The 16819-nt window shown below is 37.3% G+C and overlaps 1 protein-coding gene across 3 annotated transcripts in view; it reads right to left on the bottom strand.

The window, feature by feature from the left end:
- LOC127448998 (inactive rhomboid protein 2-like) overlaps positions 1 to 16819 on the bottom strand; it is a 156750-nt gene that overhangs the window by 96326 nt on the left and 43605 nt on the right. For all 3 annotated transcript variants that reach the window (XM_051712039.1, XM_051712040.1, XM_051712041.1), the window contains exons 4-7: positions 16423 to 16556; positions 15926 to 16109; positions 8643 to 8852; positions 8372 to 8500 (exon numbers count right to left, since the gene is read on the bottom strand). In XM_051712039.1, coding sequence (XP_051567999.1) covers positions 8372 to 8500; positions 8643 to 8852; positions 15926 to 16109; positions 16423 to 16556 — 657 coding nt within the window. The remainder of the gene's footprint in view (positions 1 to 8371; positions 8501 to 8642; positions 8853 to 15925; positions 16110 to 16422; positions 16557 to 16819) is intronic.

Here is a 16819-nt window from a genome sequence, read left to right as displayed (position 1 = left end):
TAGATAGTCCCACCCCCAACTGACGCCATTGGTTGAGTCAGTGTTGGTGGGTATGGTCTAGAGGGTTGCCCAAAACAAACGGGAAATGTCATAGCGCCACAGAGACAGTGTTTACAGTGTTTGAGAAAATTAACCTACTAATGGCATACTTATAGCTCTCTGCATATTAAGCTAGAATAGGAGAAATTAATTAAACAATGAAAAAGGTATAGAGTTAAGCTTTAAGGAAAAAAAAAAAAAAAACATGTAAGGATGTAACCTGCGGGAAATGATTGTCAACTCATTTAAAAAAAAAGAATTTGAGCACAGCAAATTGTTCAAATTCATGTTCTCTCTCGTAATGAAGAATCCAGTAAAATCACTAGCAAAAAGGATTTTAATTTATGTTGCATTGGGCTGTGACCCTGTGTGTCCCACATGATGTAGGCGGTGTTGAGAACACATGACACTATCTAAGATTACTGACCCTTTTTGTACTTATGTGAAATCACAATTCTACAGGTCTCCAAATTCAAAGTAGCAATGTTTTTGCACGTTTTGGTGACTTTGGATGCTTTTTACTCCAAATTGCCACAGTAAATATGCTTCATATTGAGAGTTTAGGTAGTGTCTCTAAATAAAAAAATGAAAAAAATACAGATTTCTTTGAGCCTTGGATGCATTTTACTCTAAAATGATACAATGAATATGTTTCATTTTGAGTGTTCAGACAGTGTGGGAGGTCCCTTGAAAGAATTGGGCCTAAATTTTTTCTACTTATTTGAATTCACCTTTCTACAGGTCTCTAAATTTGAGAAAAATACAGATTTTTTTGAGCCTTTTATTGAATTTGGATGCATTTTACTCTAAAATGACAGTAAATATGCTTCTTATTGAGGGTTCAGACAGTGTGGGAGGTCCCTTGCAAGAAATGGGCCTTCAAAAATACTGATGTCTTTGAGCCTTTTATTGATTTTGGATGCATTTTTCTCCAAATTACCACAGTAAATGTGCTTCATATTAGTGCCTGACCGATATATCGTTATATAGGGCAGAGTTCAGCAGTGTCTCGGTAAGTTAACTAGTTTGTGAAATACAATGACCCCATCATTTTCCCTTTTCAATATAACTAATATAACATTAATCTTGTCCCTGACAACCATGTCACTCATGTTTGTTTGCTGTTAGCCAGCTATAGTTTGTCAGTGTAGTAAGTAATGTAGCAGATTGAAAGGTAAACATCAGAGCATCTCTTTGCAGCTCAACAGACAACGGTGCGGTGGTGGATTGTGTCCGATGAGTGTTGATTTCATGCTGTTGTTATCTAGTTGGTGAGACACAATGCTGGAAAGTAAAATAAACAACGTCCGTCTTTTACTCTCCATGACAACGAGCTTATAGCTAACTAGCTAAGCACGTAGCTACTTTCATTGTTGTCAGCTGAGTGGAAGCTAATGAGTTAACATGTATTCAACTGTTTTGTTCAGGATTCACAGTTTGGTACCCCTTCAACCGAACAATTCCAGTCGTTGCATTTACAAAATGTAATATTTAAAAGTCTGGTTTTCCACCGTTGAAAGTTTCCCCTGAACTTGCATAGCAGAATACAGTGTAACACCAATGCTTATCTGTTTATCTTGACTCGGCAGTATTAATATAGTCAGCATTTGACTGACATTAAACAGTACTGATGTTTATTTAGCTATTTATTTTATTTTTATTTATTCTTTATTTAAATGGTCAGCAACTGACATACTAAACATTACTGATGTTTATTTAGCTATTTTATTTTTATTTATTCTTTATTTTAATAGCATTTGACTGATACTAAACAGTACTAATGTTTATTTAGCTATTTATTTTATTTTTATTTATTCTTTATTTTAATGGTCAGCATTTGACTGATATTAAACAGTACTGATGTTTATTTAGCTATTTATTTTATTTTTATTTATTCTTTATTAAACGGTCAGCATTTGACTGATACTAAACAGTACTGATGTTTATATAGCTATTTGTTTTATTTTTATTTATTCTTTATTTAAATGGTCAGCAATTGACTTATACTAAACATACAGTACTGAGAATTATTAAGCTATTTATTGTATTTTTATTTATTCTTAATTTTCTGAGTGTTCATTTCTAGAATTTGTTGACAATGTATAATAATAATGTAAAATATTCTTTGACAAAAATATTTAAGAAAGCAGCCTTCGGAGTACCTTTGCATAGTCATATCAATGCAAAATCGGTGAAAAATCCACACAGAAAAGGCCTGTTTTCATTCCGGTTCAAAAATTAACTATATCGGCCATCATATCGGTAATCGGTGAATTTTCCCTCTCTAAAATCGGTATCGGTCTCAAAAATCCCATATCGGTCGGGCTCTACTTCATATTGAGAGTTTAGATAGTGTGGGAGGTCCCTTGCAAGAAATTGGCCTTATTTTTTCTGCTTTTTTTTTTTTTATTCACCTTTCTATAGGTCTCTGAGTTCAGGAAAAATCACAATGTATTTGCATGTATTACTGACTTTGGATGCATTTCACTCTAAAATGACACAGTAAATATGCTTCATATTGATGGTTCAGACAGTGTGGGAGATTCCATGCAAAAAATGGGCCTTCATTTTTTCTACTTACAGTTTCAGAATTTGAGAAAAATCGCAATATCTGCGCATTTTGGTGACTTTGGACACCTTTTACCCCAAAATGACACAGTAAATATGCTTCATATTGAGGTTTCAGACAGTGTGGGAGGTCCATTGCAAGGTCCCTTTTTTTCTACTTTTTTTTTTTTTATTTTATTTTATTTATCACCTTTATTCAAGTCTCTGACCTCTTTGACATTTTTGTTGACTACATCCATCTTAGTCCAAAGTGATAAAGTTAAGACTTTTGATAGTGTCCTTTGCAATTATTGTTCATCTTATATATACATCTCTATCTATCTATCTATCTTTTATATAAAGATAATTTGATTTTACTCTACAATTCAAAGTTTATTACAAGGTACATATTAGTGACATTTACAATGAGAGATCCTTGGTAGAAATGTTTTATTTACAATATTATCTAATGTTAATGCAGCAAACTGCGGTTATAAAGCATACACCTGTCCTATTCAAAAGTCTTCAAAACCATACACCTTTCACATAGGCTAAATAAAATATATTAATGAACTCCAACACCTCACAAACACCTCATAAATGCCTTTTTTGTTATTACAGTAACATTCGCTATCCTATCCAGTGAACAGGAGTCAGAAAGCATGTATTTCTGTTCCTCCCGCAAATTATCGTAATTATCACAATAGGTGCACACCTAGATTTTAAAACACGGCTGGCTTGACAGTAAAATTCTGAACCATGGCCGACTTGACCGGAGTGTTTAGGCGGCGCTCATACTCCATCGAGTCTTCCTGCCGTGCGTCTGATAATTTATTTTATCATATAGAACAAGTACATCATTTTCTGTACAGCTGCTTTGAAATGACGTCTGTTGTGAAAAACGCTATACAAATAAAAATGACGACTCATGCTTACATATTGTGGCTATACTTTTTGAAAAATGGTGTATATACTGTGTAATGGACCAGTTTACTTTAATTGTATGTGCCTTACTGCATGCTATTTTTTTTTTTTTTCAATAGAGAGATTAGTCTAAATTATTTTCAGTGGTTATCAACATGCCAAAAATGCTGTCAATAGAGTTTAACTTGTATTAAACCCGAAACACTCCTTGTAAGAATAAAAATCTATTAATTAATGTAAAGTCTCAAAGCAGTCCTGGTTTTGATGGTAATGTCTGCCCTGACTGCTGTTTCTCACTTTATTCTCCAAAGTTTGAACAAAACATCCAAATCATTTTGAGATTTGAAAACTGTTCTATCTTATCACTCTTCACAATTTTGTCCGATAATTAATATACAGCAAAGTGCCCCAAAACTCTTTTGTTTTCATCTTCACTGCATAATGTGATGTTCAGCCATCTCTGCATTTTTGGAAGTACAATAGCTCTTGAACACCCTTCCATCCTCCCTCTTCCCTACATCAACAGGTGAGTCAATAGGTGTGTTTGACTTCATGCAGTGCTGCGCAGACCGATCGGCGCTGAACTTCAAGTAGTGCATGTTGTTTAGAAATTTTGTCTGACTTAAGACAGCGCCACCGCCGCATCCATATGACGTACGCCATCAAAGTATCGCGAGAGCGATTCGAAAGCAGCCACCTTGCACAGCCTCTGTAGTTGCTCCAGAAGAGCTGCACAAGCTCTGATGATGACACAGCTTATTCACGATTGGCCAGACTTACAATGTAACAATGGTGACATATTTTTCATGGGCTGCATTTGCAATCGCATACTTCACATACTACTCTTACTACTTCTGCTATGTCAGACTGTGGCAGTAATTACAGTAGTATTTAAGTATGCCATTACCAAGGTGTTGCAAATTCGTTTTCATTTTCGCATTTGCCTGCCGTGAGCAGCACTGAATGGTTTCCTTCTGAATTTCTCACCAAATCTTGCAGTTACAATTGAGTCCACTGTGGATATGTGTGGTGTTGAAGTGCTGGGTGAGAAAAAAAGACATAATGGCGTCTGTGCTTCTAAAGCAAAGTCAAGTTATATAACAAGCCAATACTTGTAATATTTTGATTCTTATTGAATTCTACTCTATTTGTATTTGGTAGTGATGGCAGAAACAAAGCTTTACAAAACTTAGAGTCAATTGAACCAAGGAACTCTAAAATACCGAATTGAACCAATTGCTTCGGAAAATGATTCACTGTTTCAAAGTGCTCAAAACACCACATGATGAGGACATCTGCTGGTCACAGGTGTGTAAATCCAGTGGGAAGACAAGTCAAAAGCAGCTACAATGACACAATGCATTGGAAATGATTTACTGCCCAGTATGTGTCATATTTTTTTATGGTTGTCTACAATATCCTGAAAGAAACAGATCTGAATATTTGGAGAATATAGACCTACATATATATAGTGTTTTCAGTAATTTGGCGAGTGTGTTAACCACTACACTATGTCACATTTCTAGCAGGAAAAAATAATTTTGGTGTACTAAATAAAAAAAGAAAGTGAAGGCACGTTATATACAACAGCCAAAATTCCATATTAATTTTTTGTAAAACAAGTAAATCTCTTTAAATGTCACAAAATATCTATGTCTCTCTCAAATTTCTTTCTCATAAACACAACATTTTGATATTTTTACTGTGGGAACACAACTCCAGGTGATCGACAGTGAAATTAAAATGACTGAATTCAAATCAGCAATTCATGTTTGAATCAGTCTAATTTTATAGACCTAAGTTATTGCTGAACTGAATTGAGATCAGTTACAGCCTGCATCACTGTTGCCAACAACTTTTAATGGAAAGTAGCTAAAGCCTGCTCGAAAAGTCGCTAAATGCCGCTAGGTGATGTCATGCGTTAATTACCATATTCATGACATCATTGCGTCGTATTTGCATACTGCCTCGTGACAGCAGGTGTCAGCCCTTTACATCTGTTTGTTTCTCTCCTACTCTCCGTGCACACATACTGTATTTAAATACATTCTCAATAAAGCTGTTCTCATTTACATATTTTTTTCTGTTGCTGTTGTCAGACAACAGAACGAGTATGAAATAGTGACTGAAACGTGGTCCATTAAGACTATATGTTAGCCAGCAGTCACTTCCAACCCATTTCGAAGCTGCTGCTCTGCACTGCTAAAATCCAGATTTTATAACCGCAACATCGTCTGACAAAATCACCATACACATAAGTTAAAGACAATGGCTGTGCTGTGATTTCGGCTATATTTACATGTAAAATTATTACTCAGAGAGAAAGTTAGAAGCGACAGAATGTCTTTCTTTTTTCTCTCACACAGCGCACAGCCTCCATCTGTGTAACAAACCACAAGAAGAATGTTCCGTTTTCAGTCAGGCACTGTAAAGACTGTAAACCCTTGTGTCATTGCCCACATTTTAGAGTGTGATATGTTAGCTATTTTTTATTTAATGTGTAATGCCAAAGGCTGTGTGCATTTGTATTTATATTTGTATTATGTGTATATATGTTTAATAAAGTTTATTATTATGTGTTTGAATAAAGTACAATGTACAGACTCAGTCTAAAATTATCTGAATTCAGAGAGTTCAGAAACACACACTAAACCCCTGTGATAGTGAGTGATAAGACATGACAAGAATACAAATCAAATTACAAGGTCAAATTTAATTGTTTAAATTAAAACAAAGGAGGAGTAAACAATACAGATTAGTGATTGGTCCTTGGCAACAGTGTTTGCACATGTGCAGCTCATTCACTTCTATGTCAGCTGCTGTGCGGTCAACTGAATGTGTTTCTCCTCTCTGTCACTCGCTGAACAGAGTAGATGCAAAGAAAGGTGTACCTGCGGTGGGAAAGCAAGACTTCATGCTCGAGGCAGTACTGGTGACTCTCTTCTACGGAAAGTAGCTAAGGTTTGTCCAAAAAGTCGCTAGGTGCTTTTAAAAAAATAAAAATAAAAAATATATCGCTAAAGGGGTCTGAAAAGTTGCTAAATCTAGCGACAAAGTTGCTAAGTTGGCAACACTGCCCTGCATTTAATAATGATTCAGGGTTTCATTGTGGGATCAACACCCCTTAGTCTAACCGCAAAACATTTCGAGACGTTTCAAAACAGTATGACGTAATGAAGCCTCGTTTGCTGAAATCACGTGACTCAGCCAGTTTGATACACGCTCCAAAGCACTGGTTTGAAACAAATGGTTCATAAAGGTTTCAAAGCTTCATGAAGCAGTGTTTAGAAAGCATCCATCACTAGTATTCGGTTCTTATTGAAGTCATGCAAACCAACAGACAAGGATCAGCTTTTATTGGTAGAAAGAAAATGCGAAGCGAACTCGAAAGCTGATCAGACCAGTATGTGTGTTAAATCTCTGAACACCGGCAGAGCGCATTTAAAAAAAAAGCCAACTTTCACCATTTGTTTTTTCTGAATAATAACTTGTGAAATTATAAAAATGTGACAGCCTTTATATATACTCAGATTTATAAATAATCATTATTTTGCCACAAACGCTGTTGATTGAGCTTAACTTGTCTCGGAATATTCCTTTAACAGATTAATTACCTCACACACACACACAAGCTACCACCTGCTACACAGGTGAGGTTGAACAAAGTTACAAGCTAGTCAGAGTGCTTTGTGAATGCTGTTCGTTTTTGCACTACAGTATTATACACAAGCTGATAAGTTCTTTGAACTTGTTATGTGTTAGCCAGTCGGCTTACTCAAACATGTGTTAATCCAATCGGCTTGCATGGTTTAAGCGTATAGGGCCTATGAATAGGTCCTTTTGTAATATGTTAGTCAATCAACTTCTGTACCCTCTCTCTGTTTAAATTGCTTCACTAGAGATTTAGTTCATAGGCATTACACCATTCAGCCAAGCTGACCAGGCACAGTAGTATACACTCGGTGCACATGGCTCTTTGGAGCAGCAGCAGTACACAAGTCTTGAAGGTAGATATGCACATGCGCAGACTATGGGTTCAGAGTACACGCGGTTAGAAAAATCGAACTGCACATGTACAGTGCTCGATCACTCTGCTGATGATGAAAATTATGCCATTTGCTGTGTATGCATACACTAAAAATGTATTTAAATGTTTAAATAGATGTTTATAAATTTTTCAAAAGTCATGAATAATTGACAAAAGAGAGACTCCAGTCTGCTCAAAAATTCAAATAAATATATGCAAGGTGCTCTTTGGTAGGGAACATTTTTCAAACCACATTTATCCTTTATTACTGTTCACAGTTTTTAAATTGTTTCTAATATGAAATAGCCAACTTAATAAAGGCGGTTTTAATTAAGAACTGAAAAGTGGCTTGGAACCTACTCCTTGATGATTTGTATGAATAATTGGTTAAAGTTTGTATATTTGACTAACGTGTTTTTGTCATGTAGCACATTATCTTCAACAAAAATGTGTGTAAATATATGTTAAAAATAACATTGTCATGAATGTAAATACACAGCTTTGATCATTGCCTTTGTTTTTCTAGCGGTTTTATACCGTTATAATGCAAGTTTGAATTGGAGAATTAAAAAAAATAAAATCCATCCAAAATCCATTCCTTTGTTTAGCACTTTCCATTTTATCCAAAGCAACTTACAGTGCACTTAGTTACCACACAGTTACCCAGGAGCAGCCTGGTGTTAAGTGTCTAAGGCTTGCCAGTTCATGGTTTGCTCTTATTGGAGTTTGAACCTAGAATCTTTGGATAATAAGCACAGACTACTACCATACTGACACATTTACTGCCAACACCCACCGGAAGACTAATGAGCCACAAAACAAACACACACTCACTTTGCTAAAGAAAACTGAATCAGAGGTGTCTGCCATGTCCACAGTGTCTTCTTCAAGCCAGCTGTGCTGAGCAAAACTCCTCCTCTGATATCCACGTCCAAACGGAGCGCCCTGTAGACCCTGTCGACCCTACAGGACCAGAGCACATCAAATAGAGAACAGCACCACATTACACAATATTACTTACTGCAAGAGGAGATCATAATACAACAACTACAAAAAGAACTGAGCACATGAAGAAGAGCAAAAATAAATCTAATAAAACACACACCTTGAGCAGGTTGGAGGCAGCACGAAGGCTCATCCGAGCCACAGATTCTCTTTTTCTCCTTGGTAAACAAGTGTAGCCAGAGTGCTGGCTTGTAAATGAGCAGAGAGAGGTACCACATGGTGTCAAAGGAGCCTGAGTTGTATGGGCCGTCCTCTGTCCCTCGGACTCTTCATAACGGAACTGCCGTCCACGAGCCAAAGGATCCACAATCTGAAGAGCAACAGAAAGCAAGACAGAAAGACAGAGTCAAACCTATCAGTACTGCTGACAGTAACCTAGTTTCCATCTACTTTTCACACTGTTTTGTTATTGACAAAGAAATTTGCTGTCTTCTGCCTGTTTCCATTCAAATGGCCTTTTATCGATAAAAAATGGTGTGCGTGATGATGTCATGCTTAAAAAAACGCTGTCACATAAGTTTTGGTTTATCGCAAAAGAAATCTGCCCTTAAGCCATTTCCATACAGAAATGTGTGTATATAGCTAAAAGTGTACCTTTCGCCTCCCAGATGTCCCTAATCACCGCCCCCCCCACCCCCCATTCACTGAAATTAGCCAGCTTACTGTCATTTCAGTTTCACAAATAAAGGCAATCAGAAGACGAGGAATTGTAATCAAAAGGGAGCTGTTGCCTTTCTGATTGGTCCAGATGCTGGCCTATTGCAGGTTCCTACCGGTTCTGACCCAAAAGCGAATTGTCATGGCCCTGTTCAAACTGGCAACCTGCACCAAGTAGTGGGGGAAACTTTCGGTCTTATTATAAGGACCATCCATCGATGTGTATATGCTGTGTGCCCAGCTATTAAAGAAAAATGTATATATTGTAATATTAGGGTTTACATATGATACATTCCTGATATTCAATAGGCTATTTTGAACAATCATCTAATCTAAAGCATCGCCATCACAACTGCATTATGTCCCGCATATTTGTCCAGCAACCTTTAACGACCAACTGAAATTAATAGTCATCTAATTTACATTTTCTGAAGAAGCTCAGCGATACGAGGTAAAGAGAGTTAGATTATAAATATTTAAAAGTTTTAAAATGTTCAAAAGCTAGTTTTCTGAAAGTGAACTCAGCATTGGACAAATAGATCTGATAGTTTACAGTCTTGAAAAAAGTGTAGAACATTCTGAGAATGTTATTCAGCTGACTTTTTCATCTATAGAACAGGGTAAGGCTAATTTAAGTTTGTGTAAAGAAAAGGCAAGTAAACTTAGCAAAAAATGAAACGTCCTCTCACTTTCAACTGCTTTTATTTTCAGCAAACTTAACACTTAAATATTTGTATGAACATAAAAAGATTCAACAACTAAGACATAAACTGAACAAGTTTCACAAACATGTGACTAACAGAATTGGAATAATGTGTCCTTGAACAAAAGGGGGGGTCAAAATCAAAAGTAAACAGTCAGTATCTGGTGTGGCCACCAGAAATTTTTTATTTGTTTGGTAATTTATTTAATTTAATACAGGAAATTTTGCCAGCATTTTTTCAAAATCTAAACAATAATTTTATTGAATTGGGCTATATGTTAGTGTTCCAAAAAAGCACACTGATGCTTTTCTCCTAGTATTGTGTATTTCTTTTTAATTTAAAACATCTTTGTGCACAGAAATTATATGTTTTTTGTATTGTGGGCTAATTCCATGACTGCCGTCTATTATTTTGAATAGTGTGGAAAAGCAACTTTAATAAATAAACGTATGGCCACCGCAATTAAATTAATCGCAAAGAGTGGCCATTCACTTGTTCTCCGTGCACTTGTCAATGACAGGTGCATGATACAAGATATTTGTGTTGGCACTCCTGGAAGTGTCATGACGCAGATGTGTTCGCAGCATCGGATCTGTGCAGATACACTGTTAAGCCAATCCATAACAGTGCGAGTAATGCTTCACGTACAATAAATTGGCTTTCGAGGATGTATACCTTGTCGTCATGATCAACACAGGCTAATGATTGGTATAAATTCTGTCATGTGACACTACATGTTTGCATGTTTCTCGACAAAAAGTGTTTCCAAACGAGTTTTTCATGACATTAGAAGTATCGACATAGAGTTTAAGAGCAAGAGTTAAATGGAAAAATATTTTAGTGATAATTTGCGTTTCCATCAGCTATATTGGTAAACTTTTTGATGCGCTACATCTTTTGTCGCAAAAAACCCTTGGACAGAAACGTAGTTAGTGATAAAAAAAAAAAAAAAAAAAAAAAAACGTTCTTAAAGTAATTTTAACTGCCAAAGTGCAATTCATATTCAAGGGGTCTGCAAGTAAATAAAAAAAAGGAATGGATGATTTTGGCATAGAATCTTGTGCAGCATCAATTGGACAGATATAGCCAACTGTAAAGAGCTCTCAACAGTAATAGTTAATAGTTATCAATATAAATAAAAATACAAGGCAAGCCATAGTGATTACCAGAGAACATCCTAAAATCAGCAGCTAAAGGGATCGTTCACCCCAAAAATGTAAATGAACACAAAAGGAGATGCTGAATGTGAATGGCTTTGCCACAAAATTAGTGAATAGCATCACCTCAAAATTAGCAACTAATCACATAATCAGTTAACACTCATCAAAATAAATAAATAAATAAATGCAAATCATAATTACCAGCAGGGAAAGGGCTAACAAGTACTAACTAATCTAACAAACTACAAGCACTCACAAAAAAATGACAAGATCCTTACCAAGTCATCACCATAAATTAAACTTGTCAGCTGGGATGTCACAGTCTCCATTTAGAGCAGTGAAGAGAACTACAAGACTGCTGACATCCTCTAACCCCATGCATTATTTCAAAACCCCACCTCTTCCTCTCCCTTTATCTGTCTGTCTGTCCATCCATCCATCCATCCATTTCTCTCTACATAAACCTTTGTGTTTAAACTTATAATTACTGACTACATTATTAAAAGTGCAATGTTTGCGCTGAATATAGGTTCCCTTTCAAGTCAGTCACTTCGATGCTGCATCAATAGCTGAGGCTATGGGAAACTCCTCCCAGGAGTGACAATCTCTGAAGCCCTTCAGAATCACGCCCATCTATTGGCAGATGACGTTTAATGCTCTGCCCCTGATGTGTCATCTCGGACATACAAACCAGAAAACACAGCGCTATTTCATCAGAATTTTTCTCTTCAAGGTCACAAATTAATCTCTTGTGCTCTGTACACCTGAATCTTTGCTTCATTGTTGAAAGTGCACACCTTAACATCAAGTGGATTATTTCTACCTCCCTGCTTGTGCTCTGACAAACAGCATATCCTTTTAACACTTCTGTGTTTTGATATTGTACATTGTGTTGTACTGTGTTTCTTTCAGTGAAAAGAAACAAAAAGAGCCTTTTGCTTAACATTTACATTACATTTACATTTATTCATTTGGCAGACGCTTTTATCCAAAGGGACTTACAAAAGAGGAAAACATAAGCGAATCATCTTAAGGAGACAGTTGTTGGGCCTCATGTATTCAGATAGAAGACAAAGGCAGGCCTAACACAAGTCGTAAAACCTAACTCAGTCCCCACCTTCCAAGTCATAAATCTTACTGATAAAAATCATGCCAAAATCAAACAAAGGGAGTCCAAAACAGACTACAAATCCATGAAGCCTTGCTCACTAAAGGATCAAACTCTCAACTCCTATTGGATGAGGCACACAACAGAACGTCCCTCAAACATGACATCATCAGGAGTTTAAATACCTCTGAAATGCTTCCAGAATTTACTTCCAGCAACTTTGTTCACCGAATATAGACGTAGCTCTTTGCTGCTCTCAGGTGCAACCTTGTGGCACAAGGAAGTAACGTCCGACTTGAAACTTTAGCCATACAATCTCCATCTCGCTGGACGAGCTGAGATTACTCTGTGTTCAACCTAACACTCTAATGGATCCGAAGGAGACTGCCGAGCAATTCGCATCTTCATCCGTTTGCCTACAGAAGTGAAGAGATTAAAGATTTTTCTCCCATCTTCAATCAAGTTGACATTTCTGAGTTCTCCGCCAGCCCGCCGAGAATCAACAGCCGTACCGCCCGCCGACAGAGCGAGGAAACGGCCTCCAGGAACCGGGTCAGAGTTAAAGGACGGAGGAAAACACATTCTACCAGTGTCCTCGAGATTCAAGTAAGAGGTTTACTTCTGGGCAGAGATAGAATATTATAGTGTGTTATTCTTGTGTTTCAAGGTTTTTGCTTGTACAGTTTACGGATCGCCATGTCCGCTCATTATTAATAATCAGGGTATTAATTATCACGATTTTGTTTTGCTGTATTGTGGTCCAACCAAATTGGATTGTTGTGCAATTTCACCATCGCGGGTGAGACCGCAACTGAGTTCATCCATTAAAGAGTCAAATAAATCGGGACTGTTTACGAGCCGTCCACCGCGTCTCTGAGCGATGAACTAAACAGCTGTTTTCTCTCCCACGATCGCGAAATCAGCTTTAGGGCTGTCACTTCTCTCTCTCTCTCGTACTAATTACACACACACACACACACACACACGCAGGCACGCAACCCCTCACAAACATTCTGGCACACATTTTGGCTCGTAGATAGCTTAAATGCTAAAGCCCAGCTTTGTCCCTAAGCTATGGTACAAGCGTATATATGCAGTAACTGGTAGACACCATCTCCGCCCCCATTCGCGGTCATATTCCCTGGCCGGAAGTCTCGCGTGACATACTCTCCACGAGAGTCACGTCCGCTATTTTGTGCATGTCCCTCCTTACACACACACACACACACACACTGTCACACACACACATCCTATGTGTTATAGAATTATTTTTATTTCCATATCTAATCATATCACTGTTTAGTTTGTAGTTGTAAGTCGGAAGTTTATTGACTGCATTGTATTAATTATTAATTGATATTACTGCATAAATAAATTTTGTTTATATTACAAAGAGAAGTGTTTTGGTTTGTTTTGCATACGCCTGTGTCATGCTGACGGGATGTCAGTGCTCAGATTCAAACCTTCATTGTTTTTTTTCCCGAAAATCGATATTCTTCGGATGTCGATTTTCCTAAGAAAACAATCTAATATTGAGATTTTTAATTTTACTATTTGGTTATTAGTCCCTAATTCCAGGGTGGTGCCCCGTCAATGTTAATCCTTATTAATGTTCTATTGATTTTTGATAATTGATAATTATCTTTGATGACTGAATTTGAATGATCAATAAGCTAGCGTTAATTTTAATTAATGTTTCATCGATGTTAACAATTAACGATTATCTTTGATAATTGTTGATTTAAAGGATTTTAAAAAGCTAACATTGATTCCCATCAATGTTCTATTGATTTTAATAATTAATAATTATCTTTGATAATTATTAATTATTGCTAATAACCAAACTTGCTCCTAAATGTAGCACACTACATTTACTGGCGCCCCATATGAGGTTTAATGAGTTAGATCCAATTAATTAATTTAAATATTAATTAATAACTACAGAAATAATTATGAATTATTAATTATTAATTATTTCTGATAGTAACACTGATCTAAACAACCAGTAAAGCCCTACACAGTGGTATGAAAAGTGCCGTATTACAAAGTTTCACTAGCATCAGAAAAGTATTCAAAACAGAATAAAGTGCAACAGGAATTTTTTTTTTTTTTAAATGACTGGTTAAGTGCTCATGGAAAAGATGTGTTTTTAGTTGTTTTTTGAAGACAGAGAGTGAGTCAGCTTCACGGATGTAGTTGGGAAGGTCGTTCCACCAACGTGGTATGATGAAGCCGAAAGTCCGGGAAAGTGTTTTGGTGCCTCTTTGTGTTGGTACAACAAGGCGACGTTCCTTAGCTGACCGCAGTCTTCTAGTGGGTGCGTAGATCTGCATAAATGATTTTAGGTATGCTGGAGCAGACCCAGTGACTGTTCTGTATGTCAGCATCAGAGCCTTGAATTTGATACGTGCATCAACCGGCAGCCAGTGGAGAGAGACAAGGAATGGTGTGACGTGCTCTCTTTGGTTCATTAAAGACCAGACATGCTTTAATGAACCAAAGAGAGCACTTTAAAACATCTTTATAAAGATATGTCATCTTTATAAAGGTGTTGTTAAGCAAAAGGCTCTTTTTGTAAATGTTTCCACAAGCACATAAAAAAAACGAGAGATATCGGACGGGCACAAGATTATGATGACGGGGTGCTATATCGCTTACGTTCATCCCTGTAAGGCATGCAGTGCTCATGGAGATTGATTGTGTTCATTGCGAGCGTATGACACTCAAAGTGCTTTGCACTTGGCTTGCTTTCTGTAAAAGTTGACGTCAGTCCCCTCTCTTCCCTATATCTAGCGAGGACAGGATACAGAGCACAGAGAATTGAGGATGATTTGTTGTCAGCTTGAGCCTGTCTGTCTTCTTCTCAAGCGACTTCGCCTGTTCAGTGCACCAGTAGTAATTTGCGGCTCGCTCCGGCACTGCAATCATTCATGTTCGCAGATTATGTCAGGGATATTGTCACTGGGCTTTCATTAGTGAGACATGTATGTGCTCAGATGAGACGCTTACCGTAATTCCCCAATCCACCTGGGATTTAGGACTTGTACTGAATCTGTTTACGGGTTCCCCATTCAGGCCACTTGATGCAGTATGCTTGTGTGTACTCTCTCTAACGACCGTGCTACTAATTGCCTTGGCTTCAATCTAATGTGTCGGGGATCTTTAGGCACTGCCAATCTATGATTCCAGTTTAGAATTCGGACCCGGACTTTCACAAGCCATTCTCAAGCCTGGGGAGGGTTATGTGCCCAAGGTTTTGGCCTCTCCCTTCAGATTTCAGGTGGTAGACTTACATGCTTTCGCTCCTCCTCCATTTGAATCAGATGAGGTGCAGTCGGTCAAAACAATGAAAGTATGATGAACAGTACATAAAATACAGATTCACATGCATGTGGTGGATTGCCATCAGAAACAGGCTCAACAGACAAAATATGGTGAGCTAAGGTATATAATATATATTTTATGTATTGTATGCATTTATTGTGCATATCCTTAGTCATTATTCAAAGTGTGTCCAGGGTATTAGCAAAAAAAAAATTCTGAATTGGATTTTAGGTTGAGGTGAGCTTATTTTACAAAAACTGATGGGGACGCAAGTCCTGAAAGGTTGAAAACCCCTAATCTGGAGCCTTCTGAAATCAACACTGAATTTTCTACTTCAAAGTGCAATGGAAAGTCTGTTTGCTGTATGTTAACCACAAAAAATCTGTAATATTCCTATATAAATGTTTGTGATTATGTGTGTGCATCATACCTTTGGCAATCTGGGGGCCACAGGTGACTCTGGATCATAGTTCATAGTGGCTGCCTCATTCTGCTCGCAATACTGGGGCTTCAGCTTGCCGTACCTTTGACTGCAGTGCCGGAGACTTTTCCTGTGCCATTCCTGCTGCTTAGATTCACAGCCACTGCCAACTCCAAACCACTGAGCTGTACCCCTGTTTTTACAAAGCAACAGACTATAATGTACTGTAAATGATCTTATACAAGCACAACTCGGAAAGGGGTTAGATGCTACATTGGAAGGAAACTGACTTTAGGGATCATGCAGTCAATGAAATGCCATTGTTTTCCTGAAACTTCTTTAACTGTCCTTATTACAATTTGCCAGGTCATAACGTGATTTGCTCTCTGATGCGAAACTTTCACTACAGTCCTACATTTCCTCTTGAGATCAATAAAGAACATTTATTAATTCATTTATTTCTCTATCCATTCACTCTTCCATCTATCTGTGACAGGCAAGCTCACCTGCGTATGCTCTGAGAAAGAGAAGTCTGTCTCCTGAACACTGTTCTCCTGTCCACTGCAGATGGACTGTTGTCTGACAACCCTTCAATCGACTGTTGTAAATGCACACTCTTCTTAAAGGACAGCTGCAGGGGCTATAAATCACACATCAACACAAATCATAGTTTTGTTAAAGCAAACTAGCATTCATGAACAAAAAAAAAAAGGGCAGCTCTGAGCCATTTTTGCAACTACTGCAATTTTTAATGGTGTAAGATATTTTCACAAGAGTGGTTTAGCTGTAGGAATGCCGAAATGACTGAAAAAACTTTAATAGCATGATAGTATAAAACTGTGCATTTGTTGTCTATTACCACCTTCTGCTGCTTATACCAACGACAGAAATAAACACAGTTAG

This window comes from Myxocyprinus asiaticus, chromosome 12 (assembly GCF_019703515.2).
Source record: "Myxocyprinus asiaticus isolate MX2 ecotype Aquarium Trade chromosome 12, UBuf_Myxa_2, whole genome shotgun sequence".
NCBI classification, from domain to species: Eukaryota; Metazoa; Chordata; class Actinopteri; order Cypriniformes; family Catostomidae; genus Myxocyprinus; species Myxocyprinus asiaticus.
Note: the sequence above shows the minus strand (reverse complement) of the source record. Positions and strands in the feature narration are given on the sequence as shown.